This window comes from Mustelus asterias, chromosome 20, assembly GCF_964213995.1.
Source record: "Mustelus asterias chromosome 20, sMusAst1.hap1.1, whole genome shotgun sequence".
In the NCBI taxonomy this organism is placed as follows: domain Eukaryota; kingdom Metazoa; phylum Chordata; class Chondrichthyes; order Carcharhiniformes; family Triakidae; genus Mustelus; species Mustelus asterias.
Genome location: NC_135820.1, coordinates 62,795,418 through 62,815,785, shown reverse-complemented (window position 1 = coordinate 62,815,785; position 20,368 = coordinate 62,795,418). Strand labels below are relative to the sequence as shown.

Here is a 20,368-nt window from a genome sequence, read left to right as displayed (position 1 = left end):
ATCAGTGTGCTCCTGTACCTCTTGAGACCTCAACACTCAACACCCCCATGACCACACTGGAGCTTCACGATTGGATGAAAACACCAAATCCACGTAATATCTTAGTTTGAGTGGCTTGGTGGCATAGTGGTTAGCGTTGCTTCCTCACAGCACCAGGGACCTGGGTTCAATTCCAGCCTCGGGTGACTGTCTGTGTGGAGTTTGCACTTTCTCCCTGTGCCTGCGTGGGTTTCCTCTGGATTTTCTGGTTTCCTCCCACAGTCCAAAGATGTGCAAGGTCAGGTGGATTGTCCATGTTAAATTGCCCCTTGGTGTGTAGGTTAGGTGGATTAGCTATGGTGGATGTACTGTGTTGTAGGAACAGGGCAGAGGGGTGGACCTGGGTGGGAGACTCTTCAGAGGGTCGGTGCAGACTCGATGGGCCAAATGGCACTGTAGGGATTCAATGATTAGAGAGCTTGAGCTGTCAATCAAACAATATTTCCTCTGGGACACAGGTGTTCCAGTAATATCAGTCTGGGATCTCAGCCAGGCCACATTAATCAACAATGAAGATTGGACCAAACTGTGCTCATCTAAAGGGGTCTGTTGTTGGCAATGATGCTAAATTACCCATTAACAACGTAAACCAAAGAATATCAAACCTTTTCGACTTGGACATAAAAATATCTTAATGACATTCTTGAAAGAGGATTCTGATTAATGAAGAAATTAGTTGTTGACCACAAAAAGAAGCCGTTTTGAGTTTGTTGTCTGGAAAAGAGAATTTAAAATGCTTTGTTTCTGGAAAATGAACTTAAAAAAAAGATATGCCCGGAGCTAAAGAAGAAAGAGACAACTTAACTATGGACTCCCTGCGACCTTCTTTGTGAACTTTAAAGATGAGACAAGCGATAAGGAAAACAATAATATTCAGAAGTTGCAACGTCGAAACAGTTTGTTTTAAAAATGAGCTTGAAAATTCGCCTGTACATAACAATGTGGAATTTCCTGTTGCACTTACACCTTTGGGCTATAATTATTGTAATAAGAAAACTTTAAGAAAACATTGTAAGTTGTAATATTTTTCATCTTAAGCTGGACATGGAATTCAGCAGAGTGCTGATAGAATCATGGAATCCGACAGTGCAGAAGGAGGCTATTCTGCCATTGAGTCTGCACCGACCACAATCCCACCCAGGCCCGATCCCCATAACCCCATGCATTTACCCTAGCTAGTCCCCCTGACACTAAGGGGCAATTTAGCATGGCTAATCCACCTAACCTGCGCATCTTTGGAGTGTGGGAGGAAACCGGAGCACCCGGAGCAAACCCATACAAACACGGGGAGAATGTGCAAACTCCACACAGAGAGTGACCCAAGCCAGGAATTGAACCCGGGTCCCTGGCGCTGTGAGGCAGCAGTGCTAACCACTGTGCCACCGTGCCGCCCTGATGGACCTATGAATTTCATTGGGCAATGGACGGGTGATTATTGCATGTATTGCATGCTCAGGATAATTTTTAAGATACATCAAATATTGTAAGTTGCAGTAATCTACTGATGCGTTTACATTTTTCTGGGTGAGGGGATGTTCCAACTTTAAAGTTTATGGTTTGTGTTAATACTTTAGAGGCAATGTTTAGTTCTGGGGAGATTATTGTTGCAAAGGTAAGGTAACTAAAAGGCTGGGCTTTCATGAATGCGGAACACCTAAAGAAATGAAGTTCATAAGATTACCTATGTTTGTTAATAGAGTTAGAAGAGATTGAGTGATAAAATAGCTGGTGGACTAACTTAGCTGTAGGAATTGTAAATTGAAGGATAGGTAGCTTAAAAGGTCAGTTTGGGGATAGCACAGAGCAGGCTGCATTGTCATGGAGATGGGTGGAGGTGAGGGAGGCTCTCTGGGATTCAATTTATCTGGGTGTTTGCTGGGAAAAGTTTTTAGTTGCAGTTTGGACCTCATGTGATTTGCAGCTCACTGAGAGAAGTTAGCATAATTTAATGGCAGTTAGACCTGCACTGTAAGCAGTGAAAAAACACCAACTTCATCACTGACCATGTGGAAGATGGGTAGGGTTTAATCTCAGGTTGTGTTTTGAAGATGTATAGTAGGTGCGGTTATGCCTAATTGAAAAAGAAACAAACCAGCATATTATCTTCGACATATTTGAAAAGTAGCCAGAACAAGAGACTGGGGCATCCACAGTCATGAGGGGGTAAAGAATGGGACTAGCTAGAGCTGAGAAGAGTTCCCTGGAGGACTGTAACATTCTAGAGTTCCTTATAGAGTAAATAACTTTAAGATTGATGTGTCTTATAAGATAATGTTGGGTGAAGTAGGAAGTAAACTTGAGTGCATAACACATACAATTACAAACAATAGTTAACTTAATGGTGCTTGTTTTATTTATTGTTTATATCATTAAGTTTGTTTGCTTTAAAAAACCTGAAATTTTGTGGCATTATCCTATTAGTTAAAACAAGGTCTTAGGCACTTAGACAAAAAAATCCTCAAAAACTGTTGTGGGTGGTGGGTGACAGGGATTAAATCACCCGAACACTGGCTGAGGGCAGCGGAGGGCACAACTGCGCATGTGCATGCCTCTAGCACCAGACCTGTCACTCAGCTTCTGCTGCTCTCAGCCAGCCTCACACACAGCAACCCGCACCCCCCGTCCCCAGCTACCGCCAGAGCCCATGGCCTATCGCGCCCGCCCCCCCACCAACCCAGATTGCTCTACCTCCACGAACCCCCACCTGGACTAATCCCCCCTTCCTCACCCCACGATCACCGGTCAGACGTATCCCCTGCGATCGCCGGACCGCCCACCACCCCCATGGCCAACCCCGATCGTCCTCCTCCCTCCTCCCACCACCGATCCCTGATGCAGAGTGGCGGAGGGTCCCCCGCTACCACCGCTCAACGGACATCCCCGCACAGACCCTGCCCCCAGTAGGCCCTGCCCGTCTGGCCCCACCCCCTTGACACTGCCCAGTGGCTAGTGGGCAATGCCAGGGTACCCGGTGGGCAGTGCCTGGGTGTCAGGCTGGCACTGCCAGGGTGTCAGGCTGACACTGACCAAGGGACACCACACACTTGCCCCTAACCAACTCCCTCCCCCCGGGGAACCTCAATGGCCTCCAGTTCTACCAGCGAGGCCATTATGACTGGTCCCCGTTGCTGGGGACCAGCTGTGATGCTCACCTCACTGCAGAGAACCTCTCCCAGCGAGGCCACAGAGACAAGTGAGTCTGGACGAAAACGTCCTAGGCTCATTAAATCAATGCAAAATATTTAATTTAAATAAATTATCCATAAATTATTAAGCTAATTTGTCTGTTTGCTGCTTTCAGTCTCCCTCCTTTTTTGAATAAGGAAGTCACATTTACCATTTTGTAATCTGATGGAACCTTTCCAAAATCTAGGAAATTTTGGTAAATTAAACCAAAGCATCTACTTTCTGAGCAGCCACTTCCTTTATGAGTCCAGGATGAAGTCCATCAGGACCTGGGGACTTGTCTAGTGATTCCCTCAGCACCCTTTCCCTGCTGATTGTAATCGTTTTAAGTTCCTCCCTTTCACCTCCTGGTTCCCAATTATTTCTGGGATGTTATTTGTTTCCTCTACAGTGAAGACAGATGCCGCATATCTGTTCAATTCATCCGCCATTTCCTTATTTTCCAATACTCTCCAAAGGACCAACACTCATGTTATCTATTCTTTTCCCTTTTAAATACCTGCAGATACTTTTACTATCCGTTTTTATATTTCTAGCTCCCTTTCTCTCGTTCTCTAGTTTTCCCTCCTGATTAATCTTTTAGCCATTCGTTACTGTTTTTTATATTCTGTCTAATCTTCTGACCTGCCACTCAACATTGCAGAATTATATGCCTTTTCCTTCAACTTTATACTATCTTGAACTTCTTGAGTTAGCCATGGATGTGTTCTTCTCTTAGAGTCTTTCTTTCTGACTGTATGTATCTTTTCTGGGTATTCTGAAATATCTCCTTCAATATCTGCCTATATCTGCTATTGACTTAGCCTTATGCAAATTTCACAATTACCTTCAATCAGCTCTCTCTTCAAGCCCTCATAATTGTCCTTATTTAAGTTTAAAACACTAGTCTTAGATCCACTTCTCTCTCCCTCAAACTTAATATGAAATTCAATCCTCTTAAAATCACTGTATCTGAGGGGTGTTTTTATGCAAAGTCATTAATTAATCCTTTCTCAGTGCATGTTACCAGATCCAGTATAGCCAGCTGTCTGGTTGACGCTAAAACGTGCTGCTCCAAGAAACTGTCCCGGAAACACTCTATGGACTCATTATCTAGGCTATCTTTGCCAATCTGTTTTGTCCAATCTATTTGTAAATCATTTAATATTATTGTCACACTATTTTCCCACATTATTCCTTCCTGTATATCCCCTCCTACAGTGTGGTTACTGCTGGGCAGCCTATAACCACTCCCACAAGTGACTTCTTACCTTTATTGTTCCTTTTCTCTACCCAAATTGATTCTACATCTGGATCTCTAGAACTAGGTTCATCTCTCTATATTGTCATCCTTAATTAACAGAACTACCCGTCCACCTTTTCCTCACGTCCTCTCCTTCCTAAATGTCATGTACACTTAAATATTATAGAAGAGTATCATAGAATCCTGCAGTGCAGAAAGAGGCCATTCGGCCCATCGAGTCTGCACCAACCACAATCCCACCCAGGCTCTATCCCCATATCCCTACATACTTACCCACTAATCCCTCTAACCTATGCATCCCAGGACACTAAGGGGCAATTTACAATGGCCAATCAACCTAGCCCGCACATCTTTGGACTGTGGGAGGAAACCGGAGCACCCGGAGGAAACCCACGCAGACACAGGGAGAACGTACAAACTCCACACAGACAGTGACCCGAGCCAGGACTCGAACCCAGGTCCCTGGAGCTGTGAAGCAGCAGTGCTAACCACTGTGCTACCATGCTTCATGGTCCCAGTCTTCATCATCTTGCAGCCATGTCTTTCTAATGATCATCAGATTATACATATTTATTTCTATGTGCTGTCAATTTATCTGTTTTGTTGCAAGTGCTACATGTATTCAGATACAGAGCCTTTAGTTCTATCTTCTCACTATTTTTGTAACCTCTAGCCTTATCTGCTGGTGCATTTTTAGGTTTGTACTCTCTGTCCCTTCCTGCCACACTCTGACCATCATTTCCCTTATTCCCATCATCCTCCTTTGCCATGTCATCTCTATTTAATGTGTGACATCTTCCCAAATTAGATCCCTTACCCTAACAATTCAGTTTAAAGCACTCTCTACCACCCTAGTTGTACGACTCACCAGAACACTCATCGCAGCACAGTTCAGGTGAGGACCATCCCAATGTTATAGCTCCTACTTTCCCCAGTACTTGTGCCAGTGCTCCTTGAATCAAAACTCAGTTCTCCCACACCAATCTTTGAGACACATATTTAACTCTCCAAACTGATTTACTCTATGCCAATTTGCTCGTGGCTCAGGTAGTAATTCAGAGATTATTACCTTTGAGGTTCTGCTGTTTAATTTAGCTCCTAACGGCTCATACTCTTTCAGCAGAACTTCTTTCTTAGTTCTCCTTATGTCATTAGTATCTACATGGACCATGACCAGTGAATCCTCCCTATCCCACTGCAAGTTCCTATAACCATCTACGGTTGCATAGTTTGATGAAATTTAAATATAAATTTGTGAATCTGCATCCTTGGGCCTTTTTCCTCTTTTTACCCATATAAAGTCTTACTTTTCAGTGGAATATCAGTGGAATAAAAAGGTAAAAGGGAAAAAGAGGCAAATAATTTCAACCTTATCTTACGCTCTGCATTTACTGAAATGATATGTTGTGAAGTAATTGACAAATGTGATAAATATTCATTCATTAAATTATTAATAGTCAACAATCTGCAGAAAACACACAAAAGTCTGAAAACTTCCTTGACTAAATTACATTATATCCATGTGGAATCATTCACTTTTAATTGTAACATATGCACTACTGTATGGATGTCACACCAGTGTACTTTCTTAGCTTGCTCATGGGACAGAACATCCATGGGACAGCTGCTGTCGTAAATCCAGCAGCAAAGACCTTCAAGTGTAGGAAATCCAATCTTTAGAAGATAAATTCAATATCATTTGCAACTGTAGACATATGGCATGTGGTCAAATGTCAGGCGATAAGACCTCCAGGGGGAAGGTATCTGTTATGTATGTAGTTGGGGTGTGATGCCCCTTTAAGAGAGCGGGTCAAGTGTCCTGGGGAACAAGTTCCGGGGGTGTCAGTCTTGGACTGACTGTGCAACTGTTAAGATGTTAACTAAGCCGTTCCTGTTTGAATTCTACCGACCTACCTCGTGGTCTTTTATTAGTTTATAATTAGACCCAAACATAATCGTGTCCAAACAGAGTTGGCAATCCTACGGAATGTGGCTGCTCACAGACGCTCAGGCAGTAATTTTCACTTTGGGAATGAGCACGCAACTGGCACTTGCAGATCGTCTGAAATCAGCATCTGGGAAAAGTGGGCAGTTTGTGAAATGGGAAGTTTATCCATTATCACCAGATTCCAGCAGTGTTTAAATTCAAAAGTGAAACCCACGGAGTCGAAGGCTGAGATTCCGTAATCACACAATCTGCACAATCTCAGCAGCAACTCCAAAGGGAATCTTTTATGTAAAAGTGGTTATTACACATAAATTGCTACATTCTGGCCAGAGTGCTGTAAACTATAAACCCAGAATCCCCACGGCAAGCTGTGCAGTCATTACATCTCTGCACCTGAAACACTCGCATGAATTCAGCTCAAAGTTTACTTTGGATGGAGGAACACTTGACCTTTGTAAGAGAGCTCCTACACTTTGAACTGACATTACACCATTAAGGAGGCAATGCCTTCATTTGGAAGGAGTGGGGAAAACTTGTTAACGAAGGTTTTTTGGGAGGTTGTGGGGTGGAGGGATGGAAATTTCCATGCAGAAGCACTTCCACTTTCACTGGTGTGTAGGATAAAGTTATAGTTTATTTATTAGGGTGAAGTAGGCTTGCATTAACACTGCAATGAAGTTACTGTGAAAATCCTCCAGTCGTCACACTCCAGCGCCTGTTCGGCTAGACTGAGGGAGAATTTAGCATGGCCAGTGCACCTAACCAGCACGTGTTTCGGAGTGTGGGAGGACACCGGAGCACCCGGAGGAAACCCACGCAGAGAGAACGTACAGACTGCTCACAGACAGTGACCCAAGCTGGGAATCGAACTCGGGTCCCTGGTGCTGTGAGGCAGCAATGCTAACCTGTTGAAAAAGAAGGTATTCGGAGAGGTTGTGGGATGGAGGGATGGAAATTTCCACGCAGAACCATTTCCACCTTCACTGATGTGTAGGATATTGAATTACAATAATTAAGAAGTGATTTCAGAGGAAACATTGTTACTCATTGTAATTCTGTTATGTTGATTTTACTTTTGCAAGTTTCTAATGAACGTTTAAACTGCCACTGAATGGTCGATTACCTGGAATAAGTGTGGCTGGTTTGCTGTTATGTTTGAGGAATTATGGAACATTAAACAAATTCTGCTAAATTGCAATATCAAACCCCTGAAAGCACCCTGCTGTGAATTGTTCTGAGTGCCGTTTTTGCTGATTATACCATACATTTGTCAGATGAAAGGTGCACTTTAAAAGTTTGATGGTGCTCAACAGCCTTTAAATTAACATTTGTGGCACCTCCTGGGTCCCAAGGGAAATGTAATTGAAAGGTATAATATGGTGTAAAGTACAGCTAAAAGTTGTAAAGCTGCAATTTGAATTTTATGATGATGAATAAAAGATATCACGGGCTTTGCTTATGGAATATCTGAAACGCACCGACGTTCAAAACACGCCACCTACCTTCAAGTACTGGGAAGCAAGATCATGATGATATGACTTGGATTTCAATAGTGCTTTGTCCATAGTTGCGGATGATTTTTGGCAAACTTCTCGAGTCTGGCTTAGGGTTAGTGTGGACCAGGAACCCCTCTTTATGTATTTTGAGTCAGCGTTTATTGGTATATTCACACATGGTGAACATTTCAAGTCATTATTGCTCTTTGAGGCTTTAAGGGTATGTTCGCTGATTGTGTTATATGCATTCATGAAGTACTTGGTGGGTCCGTGGTCAGTGCGTCTCCCAAGTGTCATTAAACTCATCGGATTCCGGTAGTTGCAGTTGTCACTATCCAGATTATCATCTGAACTCCACCAGCCGGAAATGTTTGTTCTTGTTCTGCGTTTCGATTCCAATTTCCGGTCCTTGCTCTTGCTTCTCTTGCCCTGCTTGGAGTCCTCGGAGCCGTACTTGCTCCCGTTCATGCTTCCTTTGCCAGTGGCCTCGAGGGATTGAGATTTCGCAAAGAGCTTTTGCACCGAGTGCATGAGGTGGCGGATCCGGCCTGGACTCTCGCTCCGGTGTTTGTTGTCGCCCCTCTGGAACTGCAGAGTGTGGAACCCATCCCTGTGAATTGGCAGCTGCTTCTCAAACTGGTCCAGCAGGTTAGCGGGGATGCGGTTGATTTTGCTGGCGGAAGTATTCGGGGTGAAGCCGCAGTCGTCTTGCAGGTCGAAGTGCGAGTTGTAGTGGATCCTGGGGAAGGTACTGCTGGCAATCTGGTTGTTTAAGGGGAGGAGGCAGTCTGCCTGGATGGCACTGGAAATCGGGAAGCGGTTATGGTCCAGCTGATACGAGTCCGCTGGAGTGAGCAGATAGGGATTCCTTTCTGGGGTCGAGCCTGGGTACATTTGGTCATTTGTAGGTTCGCAGTTGTCAGAAAGGTGACGGCTTCGGTTGCCTCCTAACCCCTTCATGGCCACGAGTGTCCAATTACCATACCTCAAATCTCAAGGACAGATGGCAGTTTTCAGGTGGGGGTCTGTGAAGAAAGGAAACCACACAAAGAAAGCAAGTCAATAATCCACTGGCAAAACCATTACAAAATCAGACATCTTTTTCTCTTCACTTTTTGAGGTTCATTCATTTTCTTTGTTTTTTGTTATGATTAGCTATAAAAATGAGTTTCCCAAACCAAGGCAACTGCTGAACAAGGCAATGTGGAAATAGAACGGCACACAAAAGGAAAATCTCTGTTATCTGGCAAGCTCCGACACCAGGCAGTGCCAATTACTCAAATATATTGGTTGGCCATGCTAAATTGTCCCTTAGTGTCGGGGGGATGAGTTGGGTAAATGCTTGGGGTTACGGGGATGGGGCCTGGGTGGGATTGTTGTCAGTGCAGGCTCAAATGGGCCGAATGGACTCCTTCTGCACTGTCGGGATTCTATGATTCTAAGAATTCCTACAGAATCCCGACGATGCCCATTGAGTCTGCACCCACTCTCCAAAAGAGCATCTTATCCACTTCCACCCCCCTTGCCCTATCCCGTAACTCCACACACTTACCATGGTTAATCCACTTAAGCTACACATATTGGGACACTAAGGGACAATTTAACATGGCCAATCCACCTAACCTAATCTTTGGAGTAAGAAGTTTCACAACACCAGGTTAAAGTCCAACAGGTTTGTTTGGAAACATGAGCTTTCAGAAGCGCTGCTCCTTCATCAGGTGAAGGAGCAGCACTCCGAAAGCTCATGATTCCAAATAAACCTGTTGGACTTTAACCTGGTGTTGTGAGTCTTCTTTCTGTGCCAGCCCCAGTCCAACGCCAGCATCTCTACACCATCTTTGGAGTTTGGGAGAAAACCGAAGCACCCGGAGGAAACCCGTGCAGACACGGGGAGAACGTGCAAACTCCACACTGACAAGTCATCCAAAGCCCTAATCGAACGCGGCTCCCTGGGCGCAGTGAGACAGCAGTGCTAACCACTGTGCCACCCAAACTAAGATGTTAGGTGGTTCATCTAATCAGAAAGTTCCAGCTGAGGTCTCGAGAGGTGCAGGAGTGCACTCATAGTGAGTGGTACCGCAGTGCTGCAGAACAGTGTGAGGCAGAGGAGGGAGCGTGGTCAAGTCGCCAATAAAACTCTTGGTGAGTTTGACATTGCCAATCATCTGCCACAATCCTCCCACAATCAGAAACAGACCCAATCCCAGAATTCTGGTTAATAGAGAAGTCCAACTGGCAGATTGCTGGATCACAGACATTGTACTGTACTCAGGGAAGCAAAGTACATGTTAACATTCAGCAACATATGTTAATTCAAGAAGAGGAATTGCTTCTCAAGGTCAATGGAATGCTTGAATTCCACCGAGGTGAAGAAAAATTTGATTTAATTGTGAAGTGCAGGTTAGTTCTCTCAAAAAAAACTCATTACTTAAGTGACTTCCTGCCATGTTCATCTGTATTGGGAAGCCAAACTTCAAACATATTGTCTAATTTTCTCTCCGGGTGCAAGACAATGAATGATAGAAAAGCAGAACATGGCATTCCGATGGCACTAATGAAAGCCCTTGTGTGAGAAGGCCAGAGAGCTGGAATTTTAAATTTGTTCTCCTACTTTTGTATGCAGGTCGCACATTTTGAAAGTAATTTGCGGTTTTTCCTGCTAGTTGTTTCCCCCCCGCCTCCACTCTTCTTCACTGTGCAACGCAATATTGTCCTCCCCCAGTGCTTTCTTAGCAGATGTGGAGGGCTCAGGGTTCGGATCAGGGATGCCGGCATACTGATAAATACACCATGTGAAACAAGATGAATTGTAAGCCAAAATATTGATTTAGAATCATTGAATCCCTACAGTGCAGAAGGAGGCCGTTTAGCCCATCGAGTCTGCACCGACTTGCTAACAGAACGTCTTACCCAGACCCACCCCCTGTCTATCCCCATTTCTCCCACTAATCCCCCTAGTCTACACATTTTTGGACACTAAGGGGCAATTTAGCATGGCCAATTCACCTAACCTGCACATCTTTGGACTATGGGAGGGAACTGGAGCACCCGGAGGAAACCCACGCAGACACAGGGAGAATGTGCAAACTCCACACAGGCAGTCGCCCAAGGCCAGAATCGAACCTGGGTCCCTGGCGCGGTGAAACAGCAGTGCTTTATTTTAATTTAATTCCTGAACAAACAGAATAAAGCCTAGTGCATTTCAATTGATTTCATTATTCATCTCGTAACCTGGAAAATAACAAAACACACGGCACTATTCTCTCAGCGGGTTCAATTTTCTTTAATAACAAACAAATCTTTAACTAGCCTGTCAAACTTAGGAAAGTCATTCCTTCCCTCAGTTTCTGACTTCAACTCCAGATTTCAGTTAGACATGAAGCTAAAGATTTGGCCATCAATTCTTCCCAGAACTGCCTACCTTGGGATTTTGTCCAGTAAAAGCCATTAACTAAATCCGCTACAGCCTTCTTAGTTATAGGCTCCTGCTCACCAAACCCCACTGTCACCACTTCAGCATGCCATCAACGTCTGAAAGACATGTTAAATTCTCCGTCAGTTTAACTGAACAGGCACCGGAGTGTGGCAACTAGGGGATTTTCACAGTAACTTCATTGCAGTATTAATGTAAGCCTACTGTGGGCGGCATGGTGGCACAGTGGCTAGCACTGCTGCCTCACTGCGCCAAGGACCTGGGTTCGATACCCAGGTTGGGTCACTGTCTGTGCAGAGTCTGCACGTTCTCCCCATGTCTGCATGGATTTCCTCCGGGTGCTCTAGTTTCTTCCCACAGTCAGAAAGACGTGCTGGTTAGGAGCATTGACCATGCTAACTTCTCCCTCAGTGTACCCAAACAGGCACCAGAGTGTGGCGACGAGGGGATTTCCACAGTAACTTCATTGCGGTGTTAATGTAAGCCTACTTGTGACACTAATAAATAAACTTTAAACTTGAATCCTTGCATCCGCCTCCCCAGTGTACCCACCCCCCTGCACACCTCACACCCTGACTGGCCTCATATGAAGTCATTAAAAGTAAATTTTATGTGAATGCTGCTTGGAATACCTTAGCAAACCCCCAACTGTTCTCACTGTTTCATCAGCCAGTTTGTAGATCTAAGTCCACGTGCTGAATTCAACCAACTTTCAAATTCTTGCAACAATATAACTTCTCCTAGGTTACATAATCGAAAGCCCTGCGTGTATCTGAACCCATATGGCCACATGGGCTATGTTACTGAGAGCCTGCACTCCTGAGAAAACTCCCACTATGAAAAAAGGAAGGTGACCCTCATCTTTCAGAACGGTTAGGTTGGTTTTTAGATCTCAGTAAAAGCAGGGCTACTTTGAAATGAATGAATTTGGTTCAAGCCAATTGTCATGGGAAGAGGCAAAACACTGCAGATGCTGGAAGCTGAAGCGAAAACAGAAAATGCTGGAGAAATTCAGCAGGTCTGACAGCATCTGTGGAGAGAGAATAGAGCCAACGTTTCAAGTCTGGATGACTCTTTGTCAAAGCTGGCTGACGAAGCTCTGACTAGCTCTGACGAAGGGTCACCCAGACTCGAAATGTTGGCACTAGTCTCTCTCCACAGATGCTGTCAGACCTGCTGAGTTTCTCCAGCATTTTGTTCTTTGTGTCATGGGGAAAGCCTTGCCAGTTTTGGAGGAGGCTTGGGGCTGTCCCACTGCCGCAGATGTCGAAGGTCAGTGATTACCTTCTGAGGAAGTGTAAACCGTTAATGCACAGCTTTTTAGACATGTTCATGTGACTCTGATGTACCTGGCTCCTTGGGTAACCTTACCATTTTATTCTGCAGATCTCTTCAATAACGGCAACAGGTCAGGCAAGATAACCGTAAGGGCACTTCTTGGACTGGTGCTCGAGCTTTTAAGGTGCAGAGGGATGGTGCCACACCAGTAACACAATGGGCAGAATTTTACCAGCGCTCAGGAGAGGGGTAGGGTTTGTAAAATGGCAGCATCTGGAGGGGAGTGTGTTTCTCCCTGCCACCAAGGCATTTTACCAGCAGCAGGAACCTCAGTGGCTCAGCTGTCCATTGGCAGCAAATTGTGCCAGTTAGGGACTCAATTAAGGGCTGTTTCCCATGCCCATCAGCATTTTGCCAGCATTGAGAGGGGTCGCTGCCAGGTAAGCCCTGGGGGCTCCCAGGGGATTTGTGGGGTGAGGGCTCTCATTTATAATAGCTCCATAGCCCACAGAGGCTCCCCCTTGTGGTAATGATTGCCCTTGCGGCTACGGGTCCGGGACTGGAATGTGCCCCAATCAACACTGCCTGCTCATATAGACATGATGTGGAGATGCCGGCGTTGGACTGGGGTAAGTACAGTAAGACGCCTCACATTACCAGGTTAAAGTCCAACAGGTTTATTTGGCAGCACTAGCTTTCAGAGTCTCAGGCTCCTTCATCAGGTGAGTGAGGACTTGTGTTCACAAACAGGGCATATAAAGACAGAAATTGTTTGGGGGGTGGGGGAGGGGGGGGGGAAGGCACGGTGGGAGGGGTGGAGGGGTGGGGGGGGTGTCCTCCCGTGCAGACCCAGTGCCTGGCCCTAGCATGGTAAGGAAACAAACTTACCTTGCCTTCGAGAGCATCTCACATTCGAAGTGCATTCTCCTTCCTCCTGCAGCTTCAGCAGTGACCACCTCTTAACGGTGGAGCTGACGAGACAACCGAGTTCTGTCATTGTGCCTGCAGCTCTGTACGGCATTCCAGCGATGGCCTATTAATTGGTAACTATTGGTATAGTGCTGCACCAGAGGCTCACTGCCGGTCAAAAGTAGGGGGTAGGTTCTACCTTCGACCGTGGTGGCAGGACCTATATCCTAGTGGATAAACGCGGCCCTGTGTGTCAAAATATCTGCAGCAGTATGGACACATTCCCAATGGTAATACTCCTCATGTGGCTTGATCTTCCGGCTCCCCGTCTCAGGCTTGTGGAGCTCATGGAGCACATGAAAATCAGGCACAGGGTTCCCTCCAAAGTGGTGCACAACGCCCAGGACAAGAACTTTACTCCGGATTAACAGCGAATGCACTGAAGCTGTTCCTATGTTAAACCGAAATAACCATGATGTGGAGATGCCGGCGTTGGACTGGGGTAAACACAGTAAGGAGTCTCACAACACCAGGTTAAAGTCCAACAGGTTATTTGGTAGCACAAGCCACTGGCTTTCGGAGCGCTGCTCCTTCATCAGGCAACCGAAATAACTATAGAGGCCAGCAGGGCTGATGCTGAAACAGAGAATTCAGAGTTGTCCAAGTAACAGCAATTTAGAAACATAGAAACAGGAGTAGGCCATTCAGCCCTTCGAGCCTGCTCCGCCATTCATTATGATCATAGCTGATCATCAAATTCAATATCCTGATCCTCCCTTCCCCCCCCCGCCGTATCCCTTTAGCCCCAAGAGCTATATCTGATTTCTTCTTGAAATCACACATATCTGGGCCTCAACTACTTTCTGTGGCAGTGAATTTTATACATTCGCAGGCTCTGGGTGAAGAAATTTCTCTTCACCTCAGTTCTAAAAGGTTTATCCCTTATCCTCAAACTATGACCACTAGTTCTGGACTCCCTCACATTCATTGGGAACATTCTTTCTGTATTTACCCTGTCTAACCCTGTTAGAATTTTATGAGTTTCTATGAGATCCCCCCTCACTCTTCTAAACTGCAATGATTACGATTCTAACCAACTTAGTCTCGCTAACAACAGCTCCTCAACAATGACTATATTATTAAAAGTCGGAAAGAGTTTTGCTGTAAGTTTTATTGCATTTGCTTGCCTCCCTCCCTTTTGATTTCTTCAAACAGTGTACTGTTCATCATCGACAGGCAGTCTGGAAAGGGTCTACTCCCAGGCAAAGTTCCTTACATCTTACTGCAGTGCGCAACCAGTCTGTTCAATGTACAGTGACAGTAAATATTTTTTGTGTGGCTGTGGGGTATCTAACCTGGAACAAGGCCTGGGCAGTATCTGCCTGGCTGTTGCACTGCTGTGCAAATATGCTCCCAGGCCTGTGCTACTCCTGCACTGTAACCAGCTATCGGGAAATGGTGCATTAGATGGTCTGGTGTCACCTTCCCCAAATTATTTATTCTGTCCTGCTGACGAAAGCCTGGACTTTGCTCAGCATCTCAGCTCAGTTAGCAACTCATGTTGTGAGAAAATGCCACTGTAATCCCACATGCTATTATTCCTGCCTTGGAAACTGTGGGGGACAGGATAACATTCTAAATCTCATTTATATCAATCGACTTCTTCTAGTGAGGATGCTGGTTTCTGTTGCGCCAATAATACCATCCAGTAGATTCAGCAATTATTGCACATGCTGGACAAGCACCATTACAACCATAGAATCATAGAATCCCCACAGTGCAGAAGGAGGCCATTCAGCCCATCAAGTCTGCACCAACTCTCTGACAGAGCATCTTAACCAGGCTCACCTCCTGCCCTATCCCTGTAACCCCACATTCCCCCCCGCCCTATCCCTCTAACCCCACGTATTTACCCCACAAATCCCCTGGGCCTACACATCTTGGGATATTAAGGGGCAATTTTGCATGGCTAATCCACCTACCCTACACATCTTGGGACACTAAGGGGCAATTTAGCATGGCCAATCCACCTAACCTGCACATCTTTGGACACTAAGGGGAAATTTAGCTTGTCTAAAATACCTAACCAACACATCTTGGGACACTAAGGGGCAATTTAGCATGGCTAAAATACCTAACCTACACATCTTAGGACACCAAGGGGCAATTTAACATGGCCAGCGCACCTAACCTGCACATGTTTGGACTAGAACACCCGGAGGAAACGCACGCAGACATGGGGAGAACACACAATCTCCACACAGACAGTCAGCCAAGACCGGAATTGAACCTGGGTTCCTTGTGCTCTGAGGTTGCAGTGCTAACCACTGTGCCATTGTCTCTTAAGTGCGCAGAATACTCTTATTTGACTGTGCAGCTGGAGAATTATGTTCTGTCACTTTGGCCACTCAAAGTGCTTGAGAGAAAACCTGTGCAGGTCAACAATTCCAAAAATGCATTGCAAGTGTTCTGGCACCCCAGTCTGAAGAACAATAATTGGGGACTATAGTTCCTCTGCACAAAGTGTGATAAAAAAAAAACCCTGTTTCCAAAGAATGGGTTTATGTGAAGACATGAGGCCACAGAGAGGAAATGTCCCTGCTGGTGTTCATTACAAAAAATGCTACTTTTGGTTGAGAGTGGAAACGGCACTGCGGAAAGGCCAATGTCTACATATCTCAGATGACGGTTTGCATCAAAATGTGAAAGGAAGGTTGGAAGATGATTAGGATGCATCGCTGTCCATTGATGTGCTTTATTTCTCACCAGTGATTGCCACTGTAACAAAAACAGCTGTTCTCAACAGTTGCTGTTTCATCTAAACTGAAAAGACTAAGCAAATTATGCTTTTATTGTCCAGATGGATCCCTATGGAGATCCGTATTGAGCGCAGCCCATGCTGTTAATACGACACAAAGCAAACTTCGGAAATCCCACCTCGGAACATCAAGTGTAAGTACCCAGTTGGCAACATTCCCAAACAATCTATTTCGAATAATTTATTCTCGATATGCATATTGAAAATTTAATACATTGAAATTCGCCAAGTAAATGCTCTGATTTACCCAGCAAATTTCATTTGTTTTCCATTTCTTCTGCCAACATATAACAATAACGCAGTGTGGTGAACCATTGTTGGTTCCCACTAGATAGTACTGAGCCAGGATCTGGCCAGTACTACAAGTATGTGTATATGTTGCTGTTGGGGTTAGGGATGGGTTGTTCTACTTGTTGCTGTTGGGGTTAGGGTTGGGCTGTTACACCTTGTATTATAGTTATTATGGTACATCCCAGTCGGGCTCCGCCTCCTGGGAGAGGTATAAAGGTCACTGCTCTGTCTGGGACCCCTCAGTCTGGGATCGTGTATAAACTTAGTAGCTTCGTTGTAACAGCAAATAAAAGCCTTTATTTCCTGAGCATCTCAAGCCTCGTGTGTGATAACGCGCATCAATTTTATTTGCTGTTAAGTAAACTCTCGTCGTAAAAAAAAACGATAGAGTATGGAGCAGATGTTGAAACCTGAACGTCTTACACTGGATCCACGTGCGGCGGGCGCCTCTAACACCTTTGACCACTGGTTGAAATGTTTTGAGGACTACCTGACAGCCTCTGCAGCAGTCACCACAGACGATGACAGACTCCGGGTCCTCCATGCGAGGGTAAGCGACACCGTATACCTCGCGATCCGTGCGGCCACCGACTACACAAAGGCCCTCGAGCTTCTTAAGAAGCGTTACATTAAACCGCCAAACGAAATGCATGCTCGATACCTCTTAGCCACTCGACGACGGCAGCCCGGCAAAACGACGGAAGAATATGCGAACGAGCTCCTACAGCTAGCCAGGGGCTGTAACTGCAAAGCAGTGTCAGCAGACCAGAATATGAACGACCTCGCTTGAGATGCATTTGTGGCGGGAATCGGATCATCTTATATCCGACTCAGGCTACTGGAGCAAGGTAATCTTGACCTCACAAAGTCGATAGAACTAGCGGATACGTTGGAGACGGCCTCCAAAAGCCTAGTATTGTATCCTGAAGACCACGTGGAGACAACGTGGCAGGAGCAGTCGCTGATCCCTCCTCGTCCCTCGGGTTCGAAAAGCTGCGTGATGGCGTGCCCACACTCGGGCCTGACGACGGCAGCAGCTCCAGGCGGCCCGTGGTGTTACTTCTGTGGGAGAGCGAAGCATACTCGGCAACGGTGTCCCGCTAAAGCTGTGTTGTGCTCCGCCTGCGGTAAGAAGGGGCACTATTCGAAAGTATGCCGATCTAAACCTACTTCTAGGAACAGCAGTGCGGCCTGCGACTCCCCGGAGCCCGGTTCTTCGTCGTCGGCATCGTCGAGGGTTTCGTCCACGTGCGAGGCCAGGACGACGCCATTACAGTCGACGGAGTCGGAGATGCGTGACCACCAGGGGTCACTGATTTTGCCGCTATCACCCACGTGCGACCTATGGGAGCGGCCATGTTGGTCGGCACCGACCGCGAACGACCAGCAGGGGTCATCTTCGTCGATCTCAGCTGCCTGCAGTGGCGCTCACGAACCTACGGTGGCGTCGATCATCCTGCACCAGGCCAAGCCTCATAGACTCGACAAGTCTATGATGGACATTCAGGTAAACAAACACTTGATTTATTGTCTGTTTGACAGCGGGAGCACTGAGAGTTTTATTCACCCAGACGCTGTGAAGCGGTGTGGTCTCCAGATCCAACCTGTCAAACAGACAATTTCTATGGCATCAAGGTCCCGGTCTGTCACCGTGCTAGGGAGTTGCATGGTAACTTTAACGGTGCAAGGCACGGTTTACGAGCGCTTCAAGCTCCTGGTGTTGCCGCACCTTTGCGCGCCAATACTCCTCGGACTAAATTTCATGGTCCACTTGAAGAGTGTAACCCTACAGTACGGTGGGCCACTCCCTCCGCTTTCAGTGGGAGAACAGCAGCTTCCAAATTGCCCAACGCGCCCCGCCTGTAGCCTCTCGACGCTGAAGATTACCACACCCTCCCTGTTCCAGAATCTTGTGCCAGGCTGCAAGCCCATTGCGACTAAGAGTAGGCGTTACAGTGCTGAGGATCGGATCTTCATTCGATCTGAAGTTCAGCGACTCCTCAAGGAAAGGATCATACAACCTAGCGCTAGTCCATGGAGAGCGCAGGTCGTGGTGGTCAAGAGTGGGGACAAACCCCGGATGGTCATTGACTATAGTCAGACCATTAATAGATATACGCAGCTGGATGCGTATCCCCTCCCGCGCATATCTGACATGGTCAATCAGATTGTGCAGTACCGGGTGTTCTCCACCATAGGCCTCAAGTCTGCCTACCATCAACTCCCCATTCGCCCAGAGGACCGACAATACACGGCTTTTGAGGCGGATGGTCGCTTGTATCACTTTCTCAGGGATCCCTTTGGTGTCACCAATGGGGTCTCGGTCTTCCAGCGTGCTATGGACCGAATGGTGGATCAGAACGGGCTGCGGGCTACCTTCCCGTACCTGGATAACGTCACCATCTGCGGCCATGACCAGCAGGACCACGACACAAATCTCCTGAAGTTCCTACGCACTACATCTCGCCTGAATCTGACCTACAACAGGGAGAAGTGTGTATTTCGTACGCGCCGTTTAGCCATCCTCGGATACGTGGTGGAAAACGGGGTCATTGGCCCTGATCCAGACCGTATGCGTCCCCTCTTTGAACTTCCCCTGCCCACTAGTGCAAAAGTACTGAGAAGATGCTTAGGCTTCTTCTCTTATTATGCACAGTGGGTTCCCAATTACGCGGACAAAGCCCGTCCGCTCATCAAGTCTACCTCTTTTCCCCTAACACCAGAGGCTCGAATGGCCTTTGATAAACTAAAAGCCGACATCGCGAAAGCCACGATGCACGCTGTTGATGAGTCCATTTCCTTTCAGGTGGAGAGCGATGCATCTGATTTCGCCCTGGCCGCCACACTTAACCAGGCGGGCAGGCCCGTCGCCTTTTTTTCCCGCACCCTCCAAGGCCCCGAAATTCGACATTCAGCGGTGGAAAAGGAGGCCCAGGCCATTGTGGAGGCCGTCAGGCATTGGCGCCATTACTTGGCGGGAAAACGGTTCACCCTGATCACGGACCAGCGGTCTGTGGCGTTCATGTTCAATAACACGCTGAGGGGCAAGATCAAGAATGACAAGATCTTGAGGTGGAGAATTGAACTCTCCACCTATAATTACGACATCTTGTATCGTCCAGGGAAACTCAATGAGCCCTCGGATGCCCTGTCGCGTGGAACATGCGCCAGTATATAGGAGGACCGTTTGCAGGCTCTCCATAATGACCTATGCCATCCTGGGGTCACTCAGTTCTACCACTTTGTAAAAGCCCGCAATCTGCCCTACTTGGTGGAGGATGTCAGGTCCATAACGAGAAGCTGTCCGGTATGCGCGGAATGCAAACCGCACTTTTACCGACCTGACCGGGCACAATTAGTCAAGGCCACTCGTCCCTTCGAAAGACTTAGTGTCGACTTTAAGGGCCCCCTTCCCTCAACAGATCGGAATGTGTACTTCCTCAACATCATTGATGAGTACTCGAGATTCCCTTTTGTTATTCCCTGCTCTGATACATCCGCTGCCACGGTAATCAAGGCATTCCGTGATCTTTTCACCCTGTTCGGGTACCCCAGCTACATTCACAGCGACAGGGGCTTGTCGTTCATGAGCGATGACTTGAGGCAATACCTGCTCTCATACGGGATTGCCTCTAGTAGAACCACGAGCTACAACCCTAGGGGTAACGGACAGGTGGAAGGTGAGAATGCTACAGTCTGGAAGGCTGTCTTACTGGCGTTGAAGTCA

At 46.6% G+C, this 20,368-nt stretch overlaps 1 protein-coding gene across 1 annotated transcript in view; it reads right to left on the bottom strand.

Annotated features, from left to right (window-relative positions):
* dlgap4b (discs, large (Drosophila) homolog-associated protein 4b) overlaps positions 1-8,872 on the bottom strand; it is a 219,861-nt gene extending 210,989 nt beyond the window's left edge. Inside the window, exon 1 of the mRNA XM_078236684.1 lies at positions 7,919-8,872. Coding sequence (XP_078092810.1) covers positions 7,919-8,872 — 954 coding nt within the window. The remainder of the gene's footprint in view (positions 1-7,918) is intronic.
* Between the last annotated feature and the right edge of the window lie 11,496 nt (positions 8,873-20,368).